Source organism: Aspergillus affinis, assembly GCF_023601865.1.
Source record: "Aspergillus affinis strain CMG 70 chromosome Unknown NODE_98_length_139233_cov_86_989329, whole genome shotgun sequence".
NCBI classification, from domain to species: domain Eukaryota; kingdom Fungi; phylum Ascomycota; class Eurotiomycetes; order Eurotiales; family Aspergillaceae; genus Aspergillus; species Aspergillus affinis.
Window position 1 is genome coordinate 51,792 of NW_026515879.1, and position 16,256 is coordinate 68,047.

Consider the following 16,256-nt stretch of genomic DNA (forward strand, 5'->3'; position numbering starts at 1 on the left):
TGATCTATGAACTCCAGGCCATTGTATCCTCTTGCGATACGTCTAAATTGCACCCTCCTGACGGGGAGTGTGATTGATGTCGTTGGCGTTGGAGGGAAGAGTCACTGAATCTTTCCTTTCAGCAACACTGCCTTTCCATTCACCTCTGTGTTTGCGTAATACCAAACTGAGGCTTTATTCCCGCTCAATAATTTGTAGTGAACTGAGAATGATGCCCGTAGTCCCCCGGAAAGGTCGGCAAGACCAGGAAGGAGGGGCGAAAGTAGAGTCCGAAGCCAAGCAGACGAGAGATTTCTAAAGAAGTGCTGGACAGTGAAGCTGGTCTTAAAGCGACCTAGATAGAAAATGCACGGAATGTTTGTGCTGGGACGGCTTTCAGGCGTCGAGGCACTTCCGGGTGGACGGAGCACCCCGTCACGAGCAGCATCAAAGTCCGGCTCCTGAAGATGGGAAGTCACGGCAGAATAGCCAGCCTGGAGATCCAAGCAGTCAGGGGATTCTTGACTTCACAGGGAGGCAAAGGTGGTACGATGGGAAATCGGAGATGGAGGGAAGAAGATTACTCAAGGCCAGGCCGAGAAGTGAGTTGGGCAAAGATTTGGCCCACTCCTACATCCACCTCTTCGCAGGCCACCATTATTCCATCGCCCTGCACACGCACTTCACGGCCAGAAGTTGCTTGCTCTGCTTTCAGCCACTCTCCTAGACCCATTCACTCCAGTAGCTTTGGTTTCCGAAACTTCTTTCAAGTGTCTGCCTTCCCTGCGCATATCTCTCTGCTCCTTCATGCAGACCCTTGCCCTGGACCAGACCTTGAACTGACCTGTTCCCATTCACCTATCTTTACATCTGGCACTCTGCCTCAACTCTGACTCACTGCAAGCCTGGTGAATTCTCTTATTTACTGAAAGGGCCAACACCGCTGAGAAAGCTCCCGTTCTAATTTACGCATAGTCTCACTCATCTCCCTGCTTATGCATGCTTTGCCTGGGGTCTCCTGTAACAGGTGACGAGAAAGAAGTCTCTCATCAACTGGACCAGCGGTCAGAGACTGAGGTCAGAGACTGAGTAGAACTGTAAAGTTCTCAAACAGCCCAAATCCAGTGTTTTACACGCTGTCACAGCCATCACGCGGTCCTTCGCAGAAGCTCATTTCCGCAACAAGCTCCGCGTCTTGACGATAAGACACATACATCTCAGCAAGTAAGTTGACTGGTTTATTATTGGAATTCAGAGCTCTACGGAATCAAGTAATATACTAATTTTGCAAGATTTCACCCTGTGAATCCTTTGTTCACGTGTTCGCAAACTTGAGGTGTTCCGGCCTGAGCGGCGAAACCCCCTAGAGAGAGGGAGGAGGGCGTGACTGGAAAACTCCCGTCGGCGTCCAGGCCGCGATCCTCTTCTTTTCCCCCAGCAACCCGCAGACAGCGCGGGCTGGCCACGATTCCAACCAGCGTCGCTGGGCCTTCTGCCCCGGAATTCGTGTAATTGTAAGTCCTCAGTTCAATTCCCCTGCTTCTAGAATTCTTCGTCCATCGGAGATTACGTCCACCCGCCAGCTTGAATCGTGAGCTAACCGTGCGACTGCCAGGCCTTACCACATTTCTCGAGTCCTGTCCTCAACAGCAATGGCTCCTAATCTTCGTTCGCTTCGCTCGTCCTCCCACGCCAGCGCGAATCAATCCCGTCCCTCCACCCCGGCCGATGCGCCTGCGCCTGCGCCTGCAAGCGCGACTCCTTCATTCTCCGATTCCGCCAGACCCCGGAAACTGCGTCGCACTGGATTGAACAGCCATGTAGCGAGCGACCCTGCGGAGGGACAGGAACCTCCCGAGACCGAGGTCGCGGACATCGCGAGTGAAGCGCACGTGCTTCGCGAAGCTTCCAACTGGAAAGAGCCCCCGACGCGGGTGCAGCAGACCACCTGGGAAGAAACCACCTGGTCCGGTACCAACAAAGAATCCAACTCAGTTCTTCGCTCCATGCGTCCGCTGGGCGAGATGCCCTCTATCACCGAACTACGCAAACAAGGGTTTCTGCCCAAGATCACGGATCCTAATGACCCTTACCACAGCAACACTGGCGAGATGCCCCCGGCATTGGACGGAGCGAACGATGTGAACGAAGACATGACCGGCATTGCCGACCTCCCCAAGACAGGCGCGAACGAAACTGAGACCGAGCCTGAGCCTGAGAATAGGCATGAAGCTGAATCTCAGGACGTGTCGGAATCTCAGACTGAGACTGCGCCTGAGCCTGTACCTGAGTCTGTACCCGAGCCTGAAGCCAAGCCTGAGACTGCTCAGCCCCAAAATCACCTCCTAACGTTTATGACCATTCCCATCTCAGCATCCACCATCGTCGATGTGGAAAGGGTCAGAGATGCGATTGGGGACTCTATGAACGTGTCATCTGAATCTGGTAATAGTATCGTCGCCCGCGGCCTTCTGCGCATGTGGGAAAAAAGCCAATCAGACCCCTTTACGCTGTCCATCCTCGAGGCTATGTGCAAAGAGGAACACGACCCAAATCAGCGACGTGCATTTAACATCATGATGCGCGCTGTCGGCAAAGAACTACTGGCGGAAGATGAGGAATTAGGGGCTGCTGCATTGCCCCGCAAACGCAAACATTCTCATAGCAGTGATTCATCACTTTCTTCTGCTAAATCTCTCGATGTTGAAACATTTGCGCCCGGTATGGCGGCCACCCGAGCCAAAGGCAGACACGCCAAAGCAGCCAACGCCGCGCAACAAGTCGCCGAGCCTCCGATTCGCCACTCGGCCTTCCCACCAAGAAATGCACCCCTCCAGCGCAAGCGCGCGTTAGAGCGCAGCGACGATTTTACCCCAGAGGCCATGACCACCAAACGAATTCGTCTACGAAATCCTGTTCCCCAATCGGCCACCCCTGTCGAAAGTCGAATCCGCCCGGTGCCGAACCGCACTGAATTGCCTCCAATCCCCGATTCCCAGGCATCAACGCCCAGAGAGACCAGTCCTGTCGACGATGCCGGAGCCCGCAAGCCGCGACCGGAAAGCCCGTCTAGCAGCGATGCCGAAGGCAACCGGCGTCTGACGCCCACTTTGTCCAGCGGAGACGAACGCGCAGATAACAACGACTTCTGTCGCGAGTGCGGAGGCAGCGGTCAGCTCCTCTGTTGCGATGGGTGTGTGAACTCATTCCACTTCTCTTGTCTCAGTCCTCCCTTGGATCCGGCGAACCCCCCGGATGGAGACTGGTATTGCCCCCGGTGCGCGGCGGCGAAGGGGATGGACTCGCTGCTCTCCTCGTCTTACGCCACTACTCAAAGGGACTTTGCGTTGCCCAAAGCCCTCCAAGAGCTTTACTATGGCGTCGGAGCCGACGAAGCCGGACGATACCAAGAGGTCATCGCGTTGCCAAGATACAAGCCTCGCACGGTCAAAGGCAGCCGAGAGGCCCGCTATGACGACCCCTTTCTCCTGAAAGTCAAGGATTCGAAAGGCGAATATATTTTTTGCACGTCATGTGGGCGCACCACTGGAGGGGTGCGTCCCATCATCCACTGCGATTTCTGCCCATGCGCATTCCATCTGGATTGCCTGGATCCGCCCCTGGCAAATCCGCCCATGCAAAAGCCGGGCAACGGTGACCGGCCACAGGGTACCTGGATGTGCCCCAACCACATCCAGCATGACCTCAACGCCAGTCCTGTGCGCATACGCCGTCCCAAGAACGCGCGTAGAATTGACGTGGAGATCCTGCCCACCGAGAAGGAGATGGAAGAGCTCGAGGAGCAACACCCCGACGGGATTCAGCTCCACGTGAAAGAAGATGGGGTCAAATTAGATTTTATCAACCGGATCAGGCAGTATGTTACCTCTAGATATAGAAACCTATCATCATCACCATCAAGACCAAAGCTGACGTTCCTCTTTAGGGAGAACGAACAAAGAGAAGCTCGCGAATCGGTCGCCGCCACCTACACCGAGTATGCGGCGCGCCGATTCGACGCCCTCACGGCCGAAGCGCAGGCATTTTTCGCCTCCAATCCACCAGTCGTGCCCCCTGAGGCCGCGAGTGGGTTCGACACGCCGCCGCGCACCGCTGCCGAACGGGAGGCGGCAGCCAACCTCATCGAGTTTGCCCAGAGCAACCCGGAACCAGAGCGCCGCCTCCCAGACCCCGAACGCATCGCCCTTCTAATCGACGCCCTGAGATCCAATGCCCCCGAATTCCCCTCCGTTGATTCGGAGATCGAGGCGCTGCGCTCTCTACAGTCCTTGATTGAACGGCGCATACAATCGCTCAACCAAGGACAGCACAGTTAGAGGGCCAATGCAGGTCCGTCTGGTCCGGTTGCGCTTCCTGGAGCTCTTCCTCATAATCTTCTTTTCTTTTCTTTTTTTCTCATTCTGTTATTTTCATGTCTCTTCAAGCTTTTTTATAATGTTTCTTCCTTTCCTTTGTTTTCACCATGACGGCGTTGGGAGTCATGCAAATTCCAAGAACCAGGGTATTAGAATCGGGCCTTATTGCATGAGCATGTACTATTTTGTTTCTATTTAATTTTCATGTCAGTTTTTCTTCCTTCTGGAATAGAAAGGAAAGAAAGGAAAGAAATCAACTCTGGCGCAATAAATACACACAGAGAGAGAGAGAGCGCACACAAACACACAAAGAAAGCAAAGAGCATATCCACTGAAGACATGATGATGCATTTTATTCTATTTCATCTTCTACAAGTTTTTTTGCTTTTCTGTTTGAAAGCGTTTCCTTGATGATGCTTTTGTTTATTGCATGGAAATGGATTTTTCTTTTTCGTTCCTTGTTCTCAAGGCCTTGGTTTTCATTTCGGTCCCGGATTGGATTTTTACCAGTGCCTTTGTTTTTGCTTCTATTCTTTGTTAACTAGTGGACATAGCATACATATAGGACTACGTTTACATGGGTGGATGTTTATTTATCTATTTATTTATCTAGCTTCAGTTTTATTTTACTTTCTTAAGTTTCGATGTTCAGTAATTTTCACTTTGGTCCTTATATCGTTACGTATCTGTCTATCTCTCTATATTGAGATAGGTCGAGTAGGGCCATTTCTCTTCCGTTCCTATTTCTATTTCTATCTCCTGGCTCTATCTTTTAATCGAGTGACTGGTTGGACTGGTGTATTGATCTCATTTGGACGGATTCGGATTCGGATTCAGATTCAGATTCAGCTATACAAGTACATAGTTAGAGCCCCAAAACCAGGTGAAGAGTGAAACCCGATAAATGAAAGAGAATGGAAACAGAGACAGAACGATGCGATAAACAATACAATAAACTACATCAACCGAAATATAATAGCATCGAGGTAAAGTGGGTAGACACCTTGAATAAGGAAATAAGGGTAGGTTAGGAGAGGGTAGTTGTTGAGTGTATGAACTTGTATTTGTTTCCGTTTCTAGATAAGGTATAAATGAAGAGCCATATGGGTAGATAGGTAGGTAGGTGGTTAGGTAGTAGGTGAGTGAATGGTGTCGATTGGAATAGATTTAGAGGAATTTCTTGGGCATGTTGGCGCGCCGACGCTTGTATATGATGTACGAGACAGCGAGGACGATCTGGAAAGCGATGATGAGGAAGATGAAGAAGCCCATGCGGGGAGTGGAGGCGGTGATCACTGTGGATAGATTTGTTTAGTGGATGGCTTTGTATGGGTAGGGAAATTGGGATAGGTAGATGGATAGACTGAAGAATGGAACCTGGAAGGGGAAAAGCTTACCGTTGAAGACGTGGCCTTGCAAGCTCTCGGTCAAGGTAGCATGCGAGGAACGGAGCGTGTCCTGCAGCTGGTTGAAGCGGTCCCGATAGTCGCGACCCTCCAGGTCCTTCTGGATCCTCTGTAAGGCGTCCTCGATTTTCCGGAGTCGGGAGTCTAGTTGCGCGACCTCGTCTTTGCCGGCGACACGCTGGAATAGCTCCGCCTGGCGGTTGTCGGCTCGGTTGGCTTGGTTGCCGAGCTCGCGGAGGATGTTGCCGGTGGCGTGGTTGATCAGTTGGAGACGAGATCCGAGATCCGCGAATTGCTGGTCGATCGACGAGGGCGGGGGGTTGGTGGGTGGGATCTGGGCGCGCGGTGGTGGTTGCTGGGGCTTGCCAAGGCCGATGGGCCGCTGGTTGTTGTTTTGCTGCTGCACTGGGGGAGGAAGAGCGGATCCACCGGAGCTGGTCTGCAGGATGAACTTGAAGACCTCGAAAGAGTCGGGGTTCTCGGGGGTCGCGGCCGTGAGACCGAAGTTGTTACCAGCCGGGAGCGCGACCTGATGTTCTGGTTAGTCGATCGTCCTCGAGCGAATCGATTGGGTAGTAATATGGCACTTGCCTTGTTGGTTGCGAAACAAAGCTTGTCGTCGACGGTGACTTGAAGAACAGAAGAGGTATGCTTGACACGGAGGACGGAAGGACGTCCCAGGTTGCGGTAAGGGTAGTCGCAGTGACCGAACGCCAGGGTGTCTACACTCTTGTGGCTTTTGTAGTCTGTCGTGCCGTCGTTGAGGAATCCGCGAATGCTGCCACCCTGAATCGCAAGTTAGTCTGGAGAAGCTTGATAGGTCATTTCAGGGATACGCACTCTGCCGCCATGGGTGTCAATGACAAGAGCCAGTCCGTCAAATTGGCCCACGGTGTAGATGCTAGAGGTGCCGATTTTGCTTTGTCCATCCTTTGCATACCATAGCTGGAGGTTGCCCCCTCCCCTCTCGATACCACTGGCGCGGAACTGGAATTCGGCCTCCCACTCCTGCTGAGACACGCTGTATTCGCCGTCAGGTTTTGATCGGTCATGGAGAAGGGTTTGTATAAGCGGTAGGGAACTCACGGAGTCTGCGCCCAAGCGTATCCTCTCATATTCCCCGGGTACGGAGGTGTCAGGATCACTTTGTTCGAAAGCTAATTGTATGCGGAGTCAGTACGCTGAGAAGAGTCAGACTGCTCGCGGGGTCAACGGGGTATGAACGTACAATCTGGGGCATATGCCCTTCTCCTCCAACCTGCCATCCGGGAATAGAGTCCTTATTCGGCGATGTACTAGACAGAGCAGTCAGAACGGCGTGCATGATGCGCGGGACAATTGTCCATTACGTTTGACCCCAGCCAAAGCTGGAGCTTTCGATCAATGACTGTGCCGCAGCAACAGCTGCGAACAACGGAAACGAGGCGTGAAACTTCATGATGTCTATGCAATCGGAGAGTCGTGGTTTCGTCACTTGCAATCTCGGGGAGCTGTCAAAAAACGAAAACAAAGAAAGACAAGCACCAGGGTATACACTGATGCAAGAGAGTCTAGCTCCTAGAATTGATCCAAAAGAACAAAATCAAGAAAAAAGCAAAACACAGTGAGAATGCGACAGCAATCTAAGTATTAAGGGCGATCATCAGAAGCGCTCCGATTCAAGAGCGCGGAGACAACGCGTGTGGTGGTCCACCCTACCACAATGGCGATCACACAGAAGCGGAGCTCTCGCACGATGGAAACCGTCGCCGGGGAGAAGTCGACCGAGTGCTGGATGTTGAGATTGGAGAGAACGACAGAATGGCGGACTCCTACGTCCGAAGCGAAGTCCATTAATGCTGACATGAGCTGAAGAAACAACGAAGGGACACACTGGCCTTTGCTCTCCATGGCCCCCAGTCACGTGCGCCCCTCCCCGGATCGGCCGTCGGAGCTTCGTTCCATGGATTCCTTCTCTCTCCATGACCCTGTCCCTTTCTCTTTATCTCCACCGTTCTCCTTGACGGCGCATCATGCGCACTGGCTCCAATGGCTGAGTTGTACCCTTCCCTGGCCCAATGCGCCATTGTCGCAACGGCTTTCAAGATTCTCTTATTCCCTGCTTAGTACGTCGCATCCTGTCCGAAACCCCCGAACCGAGACGAAGGGGGGGAAAGATCTCCAAAGAACCAATTCTCATCAGCTTCTTCCAATGCAGTAAATCAACCGACTTTGAAGTTCACCGGAACTGGCTCGCAATTACCCATTCCCTGCCCGTAAAGGATTGGTACTACGAGGTACTTCGACCGCATCAGCTGTTCTTGCGACTCCTGTGTGTTAATTCAGACTCTTTCTAGAAAACTTCGGAATGGACTCTCGACTACCCTCCCTGTTTCGCGATATTCGAGTGGTTGCTATCCCAAGCAGCGCGCTATGCAGACCCGGCCATGCTGGTCGTCAGCAATCTGAACTATGATTCGTGGCAGACCGTTTACTTCCAGCGGGCGACGGTTATCCTCACGGAGTTTGTTCTCGTTTACGCATTGAGCCGGTACAAATTCCTCGACAATTCTCCCCTTAAATCCGATTGTCGGAGCTAATGGAGCTTCAGGTATATCAAGTCCGTCCACCCGTCGAACAAACACCTCGCGCATATCGCCAGTCTATCCATCCTGCTCTCCCCCGGCCTCTTGATCATTGACCACATCCACTTCCAATACAACGGCTTCCTCTATGGAATATTGATCTTATCCATTGTCCTGGCCCGAAAGCAGTCGACTCTCCTTCTCAGTGGCATCACGTTCGCAATCCTGATTTGCTTGAAACACATCTACCTATATCTCGCTTTGGCCTACTTCGTGTACTTGCTGAGAGCATACTGCCTGGATCCTAAATCGTTCTTCCGACCCCAGTTTGCGAACATCTTCAAACTCGGCGTGTGCATCGTCGGCATATTTGCCATAGCTTTTGGCCCGTTCCTCCAAATGGGCCAGCTGCTTCAACTGAAGGACAGACTGTTCCCGTTTTCACGAGGCCTATGCCATGCTTACTGGGCACCGAACATATGGGCAATGTACTCATTTACCGATCGTGTTCTTATCCAACGTATGTTAATCCCCCTCTGTGCCGTGTACCACTAAACTAATGAATATAGTTGCTCCACGCTTGGGCCTTACGGTCAACCAAGAGGCTCTGGCCAGCGTCACCCGCGGACTTGTCGGAGACAGTTCTTTCGCCGTCCTCCCCGAGGTGACCAAGGAACACACTTTCATCCTCACTCTTCTATTCCAGCTGGTACGTCCCATCTTCTCCTGTTCAATCTTCCGACTGTTACTTACTCAAGCGCAGCTTCCGTTGGTCAAACTCTGGCTGCGTCCTGACTGGGACACCTTTGTTGGGGCCATCACCCTTTGTGGCTATGCTTCTTTCCTGTTCGGCTGGCATGTTCATGAAAAGGCCGTGCTCCTGATTATCATTCCGTTCAGCTTGATCGCACTTAAAGATCGCCGATACTTCAGCGCTTTCCGTCCTCTCGCCGTGGCAGGCCATGTCTCCCTCTTCCCGTTGCTCTTTACGGCGGCAGAATTTCCCATCAAGACCGTCTACACCATCTTGTGGCTGATTCTGTTCCTTTTCGTGTTCGACCAGGTCGCGCCCGTCCCAGAACGGCCACGGATCTTCCTCGCCGATCGCTTCTCCCTACTCTATCACACGGTAGCCATTCCCCTGATCGTTTACTGCTCCCTGATCCACCAGCTCATCTTCGGCCTGGGACGACTCGAATTCTTGCCCCTGATGTTCATGAGCAGTTACTCGGCTCTAGGAGTGGTGGGAAGCTGGGTCGGATTCATGGTCGTATACTTCACAGCATAAAATCGTATAGAAATCAAAAAGTTTTCTTGTTTTTCCCCTCACTTCTATGACCGCAATTCCAGAGGGCGGAAATGATGTAATGCCGGAAAGGTCTTGGCGTTTGACGCGTTTGCTCCAACCACGTGCACCGGAGCACGACCCACTTGATCAGCCAACTTTGCAAAGTTTATCAGCCATCAGGCCCGAAGCGGCTAGTGCCCTTACCTTTAAACATGATCTCTCCCATGGATGTGTCGCACTGCAGAAGGAACCCGGACACAGATCTTAGACATCTGTGAAATGTCTGAGATTTCTACAATTTAGTGGGGGCTAGACTTTGGATGGCTTGCTTTGGGCATGTCAAATTGTATTGTTGGATCGGTGGCTAGTTCGCGGGAGAAGGTGTTTCTTGATATAATGTCTTTGTTTGGGGTTCGGATGTATATTTTGCGGAGCGGATGGCTGGCGTCAACGACGGAGTTTTTTTTAGGCTACCCCGATAGTTTTGTTTTTTGGGAACTATGTTAATACGATATTTTTTGGTCTGCTATTCTATGATATAGCTTTTTTAATTGTCATGTCGGTGTCCATTCTCCAAATCTCGCTACTACATATGTACACACTTTCTAAGCTCCGCTAAATCAGCGTGAATGGAGAGTAATCTACAAGTCTAGTCAGCTACGCATTTAGATTCTCGAGCAAAACATGACAAATGAGAGGTCCTAGAAAAAGTGATCAAATTTTATTCATGTTCAGTAGGCACAAAAAAAAGGCGTATTGTAAATTCGTTTAATCCGGTCTCGTGGGGAGTACCATAAAGTCGCACGAACTTGTTAGGCCATGACATTTTTTGTTATTCACAGTATTAGCTCAATAGTTTGAAGATATTTCATACTTTGAGCCTTCAGTGTTTAGCATCTTTTATATGCAGTTTTTGGAACATTTGAGCGCCATGTAGACATTGACTAGAAGATGAAAAGATGATACTGGAGTGCGCGTGAAGATACACAGAACAAGCTCGCTGATGAGCATACATGATTCTAAGATATTTACAGCCACTGAGAACTACATGCATTGCATGTGCTTACCATGAATAGATATAAATTCCTGTGACGTATCAAGGTGTGGTCACATAGCCTGTTCCCTGATCTTATCCAAGAACGATGTTATGTTTACTATATGTGGTCCCGCATCATGGCATAAATATCTAGCTGAGTTGAATTAAAATGGAATTATACCATTCTATATGATCCTATAGGGAAGATACCATCAAAACGTTCGGTCGAACATGAGTTCTATAGACCTGGAAGCTAAAGAAGCAATTATGGATGTCAAAACTCAGTATCGCGTTGGGATGTCAAAGACAATACATAGCTTGCATAACGACAAGAAATAATAAGATCGAGGGTGTAAGATACCGAAGTGATAGATACATTGATGAGTCCTAGGTGCCCTGCATGCATACTACGAGATATCTAGATCGGATTTATACTTCGCAATTTGGCGCCGAGAATGTGTACGTACCAATTGAAGATCTAGAATACTAATGAAGAACGAGAGAAAAAAGCGTGGTGGCGTTTTAAGAAGTGTACTGCGATCGTGCTGCTTGTGGCAGGTCTATGTGGCCGACGTTGTCCCTGCTCACTCCGAATCAGATAGTCCCCACCACCCGATTCCGAGGATCGATGTAAAGATTAGACAAGGAAAGGGGTGAAGATGACAATACGGCAGAAGAGCCCGCTGTGATGGGAACCGGGTGAGTCTGAGGAAGCGAACGAGGGTAAATACATGGGGGATGGGGCCGGGGACGGATAGAGGGATGGGCTCAGCAAGATGGGGAAGCAGACGGGGAGGAGGGAGAGAGGGAGAAGGCGTCGGGACGTTTAGTCGAGGGCGAAGCGTCCCGATCGGGCTTAGCGGCAGCTAGTGTCCGCCCGAACGTCGTTCTCCTCGTCGCGACCAATCAGTAGACGCGGTGCCTCGGCGGCCTCCCACCACTTGCCGCAATGATCCTCATGGGACCCGGTTCTGCCGTCGTCTTGTGCGGCGACCGCTTCTCCTTTCTCTTCTGCTTTCTCCCCTTCGCTTTTCCTTCCCCTCTCTCCCATTCTTCCTCTATACCAGCGCGTCTTCTTCCCACTCCCCACTCCTCCATTCCTGCTCAACTTCGTCTCCCCGCACGCTACTCCGATTTTGGGGATATACATTTCCGCACCTCGGGTTCCACTCCTCTCGAGTCCGACACGCTCCTCCGATCCTGCGTTCTCGTGTCGTGCCCACTTTTCGCCCGCGCAGTTGCTACCTCACGCGATTAGACACGCGTTTGTCCCCGTAAGTCGACTCGCCCAAGTTCCCGATGCATTATGCCGCGCAATTTCCTCGCTCCAGAACGACACCGATGTTGGATACCTTCGGAGAGCTCGTCTTGTGCCCGTCTTGTCCCGAGCTTCATCCTGCGCACCTGCAATGTGCCCGTTCCCAGTTCCGCAACGGACTACGTTCTATGCGGTCTTTGTTTGACCTTCAATTTCTTTCATTTCTTTGATTTTTTTTATCTGCCCATTCGTTTCTTTGTACCAATGGGCTTTGTGCTGACTGTCCACTGCGACTAGATTATCCATGGTGAACATCTTGGTTGGTTTATACTAAATAGGCGCGTGTTGCACTTCGTGGAGGAATATGGTACGTTGTGAAACTCTCATGAGCGTCCGGATTCAAACCCAGAGTCATGGATGAAATCAATGTGGAACGCATGCTGGCAAAAAGCACAACCGAGAACTGACATCATTGACCTAGGTGTTGTTCAAACGGAAACCCGTCCAGTACCTTCCGCGACCAGTTATCGAAGATGACAGCTCCGAGGCACGTACAAAATGATCGAAGACGACGGCAAAGATAACCTATTGACCACCCATCGTATAGGTCTGGGTTATTCCAGAGACCAACGAGGTCTTCACGAATTATGAACCCTACCTGCAGCGGATGGACTTTTATAAGCAACGAAGATTTATATGCGAAATCACGGGTCATTCGGGCTTGACTTTCTTCGAGGCCCTCAGAAGCGAGGTATGCGACAATCCAGACTTCCGCAATCGCGTGGCTCAACTTTTGCTTATACTTGGAATCATCAGACGGAGGAATCGAAGGAGGTCAACAGCGCTTTCCCCGACGCTCTGAAGGAGCCTATACTGCGCAGAATACAATTTTCCACAGTGTCGCGGGTCGATAACCTTGGTGCGTATAGAATTTCCAGATTTTATAAAGTGGTGCCTGAGACTAACGCTGATCTTCACAGTGGACGAGGTCTTCGAAGTGAGTAGAATGATTAATCAATCACTGTCATCGACTTCTAGGGCGAAACTAAACAAGCGCAGGAATTCAAGCAAGATTTCTACCCAGGAGAGCCCGTTTTGATACTACTGGACGATAACACGCGTCTCCACGGCATCATCCGAGACAAGGCAAACTTCGCGGAGCAGCTGAATCACGATGGGACGGTTAAAACTCCGGCGTACGCGACATACCTCGTGAAGGTCCTTGACCGTCCGAACGAAGAAGCGCTTCTAGACCAGGAGCACATCACCCGAGACCGCAAAACCTTCACCAAGCAGATGTTACGCGCTTTCATCAAGAACAACGTGACGCGGGAGTCTTGGAGCGGTGCCCCCTGGCTTGTGAAATCCTCCATCGCCGAAGAATATAGGATAACAACCGAAGTGCCGAAGCATTTACAGTATGGAGCCAAGGTCGCCGAGAAGAAGGCCATGAAGAAGGCAGATCAGGATGGATTTTTCGGTTTCTTCGCCTCGCAGCAGCTGCCTGAATTGAAACCAGCGGTAAAGGCCCCTAAATCAAAGCCTTCGCCCAACGACATGGCCCGCTCAAAGGAAGCACAGTTCCTCGAATACCAGCGCTCTCTCAACGGCAACCCGACCTTCGTCGTCAGCAACAAGCCTCCCGGTGCTTCCCGTTCGTCAAAATCTCAGGAGGCCGAAAAGAGGCCGCAAGCTGTGCCTGCCGTGGTCGTCAAAGCCGAGTCTCCTAGACCACCGTCTCCACCGCCGATCAAGTACCCTATTGAGGATCTTGATATCGCACCAGACCGCGAAAAGAAGAAGCAGCGACCGCCCCTGCAGTTTGTTAACATCGATGAAACCGACGAGATTGAGGATGACGGTGATCTGCTGTATGACGAGCTCGAGATGAAGTCGGTGAGGTTGCTTCTCGAGTCCTGGAATACGCTCAATGTGTATTGCGAAGTCTTCCAGCTGGATTCTTTTACTTTTGACGATTTCTTCCAGGCAATGCGATTTACATCGGATGACGTGGACTGCGAACTATTTGTTGAAACCCATTGCGCCGTGCTGAAGAAACTGGTAAACGCCGAGAAAGATGACGACGGTGCCGTGCAGATCTCCCTCCCCGATCTCCCCGACGAGGACTCGGAAGACTCTGACGCTGAGGACGAAGAAGGAGAAGAAGAAGAGGAGGATGCCACTCCTGAGCCGGTTGTCACCAGGATGACCACTCGCAGTAGTTTGGCCAAGGCTGAAGCGCTGAATTTGAAATCACAAGCGAACGGGAGTCGGTCAAACTCAGTAGAAGCTAAGGTGCACCGTGCCGACGAGCTTTTCGGAGAGTACTCTTGGATTGATCGTCTCCGGAAACGCGACTTCCGAAATGGTGGGTGGGAGTTGGTTATGGCGGGACTTTTGCACCGGCTGTCCATGCGCCCGCGCATGGAAAAAGTTTGTAACGAAATTCTCAAGCATCTGGCACCTCTTGATGCCGAGCCAACCCAGGAGACGGTTCAACAGCAGTACTCTACCCTTGACGTCAACCTGCGCATCCAGGGCCTTCAAATCATCTGCATGCTCAGTCTGGAAACCAAAGCCATTCGCAACTACTTGGAGGAATGCAGCAACCAGATGACAGAGTTTCGGAAAGAAAAGATCGAGTACCAAAAGTCTCGCAAAGCAGCGTAAGTGTCATGACATATTGCCTGCTGATTTAGCTAACTCCGCTATAGTCTCGAAGAACTTCGTCGATTACACCAAGAACGCAAAGCCCTCCAGCCCGAACCCGAGAAATCGCCCACGCCAGCACCCGAATTGGAGGCGTTGGAAGACTCCAAGATGACTGGCATAGATGGGGAATCTGACCAGGGCGATTCGGACGAGGACGACGGACCTAAACAACGGTCATTGCGGGGAGGCATGGACAGAATTCTGGAACGGAAGAGAAAGCAGGAAGAGGAACGCGAGAGAAAGGAGCAATTGGCCAAGCAGCCAAAGGGATCCAAGCAGTACCAGAGAGTGCTTAAAAAGATCGAAGATCAAAAAGCGCAAGTCGCCAAGCTGGAAGAGAAGATCGATGTTGTTGACAACGACTTGAGGGAAGCCGACTGCCCACGCACGAGATTACTCGGCAAGGACCGCTTTTGCAATCGATACTGGTGGTTTGAGCGAAATGCGATGCCTTACGGCGGAATGCCCAACAGCTCAACGGCCGAGGCCGCATACGCCAACGGTCGCCTATGGGTCCAAGGCCCCGACGAGATGGAACGCGTTGGCTTCATCGACGTGACCGATGAGCAGAAGAAGCAATACCAGAAGGATTTCCAGACCACGCCTGCGGAGCGTAGGAAGGCCGAGGAAGGCCCTACTCGACTTGCGAATGCCGACGAATGGGGTTTCTATGACGAGCCGGAAGCGCTGGAGAAACTTATCGACTGGCTGGATACGCGAGGAAACCGCGAATTGAAATTGCGCAAGGAGCTGCAGCTGCAGCGGGGCCACATCGCGAAGTATATGAACCGCCGCAAGGAGTACCTGGCGCAAACCGTAGAGAGGGCGGAGTCCGAGGAGGCGCCAGCCAAGCGGATGACCACGAGAACCAAAACATACGCGGGCGACAACCCCCATCGTTGCCTCAAATGGCACAACGTGACGGCGCTGTCGGAAAATGGGCATCTTCATGTGGATGCATCTCGGCCGTCCAAGCGAGCGAAGCGAACCACCGATGAACCGAAGGAGATCAAGGCGACGAATCGACAAGGCAAGCCGCTCACGAGGCAGGGAACGCGGTACAATTTCTAGATGCGCCTGCGCCTGTCGCATCTGTTTGTCTATTGGATTTACCTGGCGTTCTACGGTTCTTGTATATGTCAGTGATCCCGGGATGGAAGGGCAACATTTTGGGGGGTGGTCGCAATTATTGTTTGTTTTTGATTATTTGAAAAGAAAAGGGTCTTTCTTGGATTGCATGAGCGATGAGACCATGAGATTTTTTTTGAAATTCGATACAGCCCCTCTATATATACATACACATATACATACAACAATTCATAGTAGACAACCGGCATTTTGGCTATAGAGGGAGTTTTGAATGGGAATTTTTTTTTGTATACACTAAACTCTGTATATCCGATGTAAAGCGAGAACATGTGACTGCTGACCAAACTGCCGAGCGCCGTTGGCCACCCGTGACCCGCCACCCGGATACCGCGCCGTATTGTAACGGTATGCCTCCCCATCACTTGGCGTCGGCGGCTTGTATCGGCATGTCAGCGCGGTAACCTGCCGCCCGTTCTTCCGCCGACTTCTGCGATGCCATCATCGCCGCTCGCCTTTTTCCTCGTCCATGTTGCCGATTCTTCCACTCG

At 51.5% G+C, this 16,256-nt stretch overlaps 4 protein-coding genes across 4 annotated transcripts; 3 read left to right on the top strand and 1 right to left on the bottom strand.

The window, feature by feature from the left end:
• Positions 1-1,631: 1,631 nt before the first annotated feature.
• KD926_011539 (putative PHD finger domain protein) lies at positions 1,632-4,316 on the top strand (the record flags this gene model as incomplete). The annotated part of the gene is made up of 2 exons (XM_053103831.1): positions 1,632-3,856; positions 3,926-4,316. The coding sequence occupies 2 exons, from the start codon at positions 1,632-1,634 to the stop codon at positions 4,314-4,316; spliced, it is 2,616 nt and encodes an 871-aa protein (XP_052952817.1).
• A 1,206-nt stretch (positions 4,317-5,522) lies between these two features.
• KD926_011540 (putative lectin family integral membrane protein) lies at positions 5,523-7,199 on the bottom strand (the record flags this gene model as incomplete). The annotated part of the gene is made up of 7 exons (XM_053103832.1): positions 5,523-5,650; positions 5,753-6,290; positions 6,392-6,547; positions 6,602-6,782; positions 6,848-6,918; positions 6,990-7,056; positions 7,111-7,199. The coding sequence occupies 7 exons, from the start codon at positions 7,197-7,199 to the stop codon at positions 5,523-5,525; spliced, it is 1,230 nt and encodes a 409-aa protein (XP_052952818.1).
• Positions 7,200-7,818: 619 nt separating this feature from the next.
• KD926_011541 (dolichyl-P-Glc:Glc1Man(9)GlcNAc(2)-PP-dolichol alpha-1,3-glucosyltransferase ALG8) lies at positions 7,819-9,613 on the top strand (the record flags this gene model as incomplete). Its single annotated transcript, XM_053103833.1, has 5 exons — positions 7,819-8,037; positions 8,098-8,291; positions 8,352-8,845; positions 8,895-9,034; positions 9,089-9,613. 5 exons carry the CDS (start codon positions 7,819-7,821, stop codon positions 9,611-9,613), a joined length of 1,572 nt encoding a protein of 523 aa, XP_052952819.1.
• A 2,827-nt stretch (positions 9,614-12,440) lies between these two features.
• On the top strand, positions 12,441-15,690 carry KD926_011542 (DDT domain protein; the record flags this gene model as incomplete). The annotated part of the gene is made up of 6 exons (XM_053103834.1): positions 12,441-12,458; positions 12,515-12,658; positions 12,724-12,826; positions 12,888-12,904; positions 12,967-14,573; positions 14,622-15,690. The coding sequence occupies 6 exons, from the start codon at positions 12,441-12,443 to the stop codon at positions 15,688-15,690; spliced, it is 2,958 nt and encodes a 985-aa protein (XP_052952820.1).
• Positions 15,691-16,256: the final 566 nt, after the last annotated feature.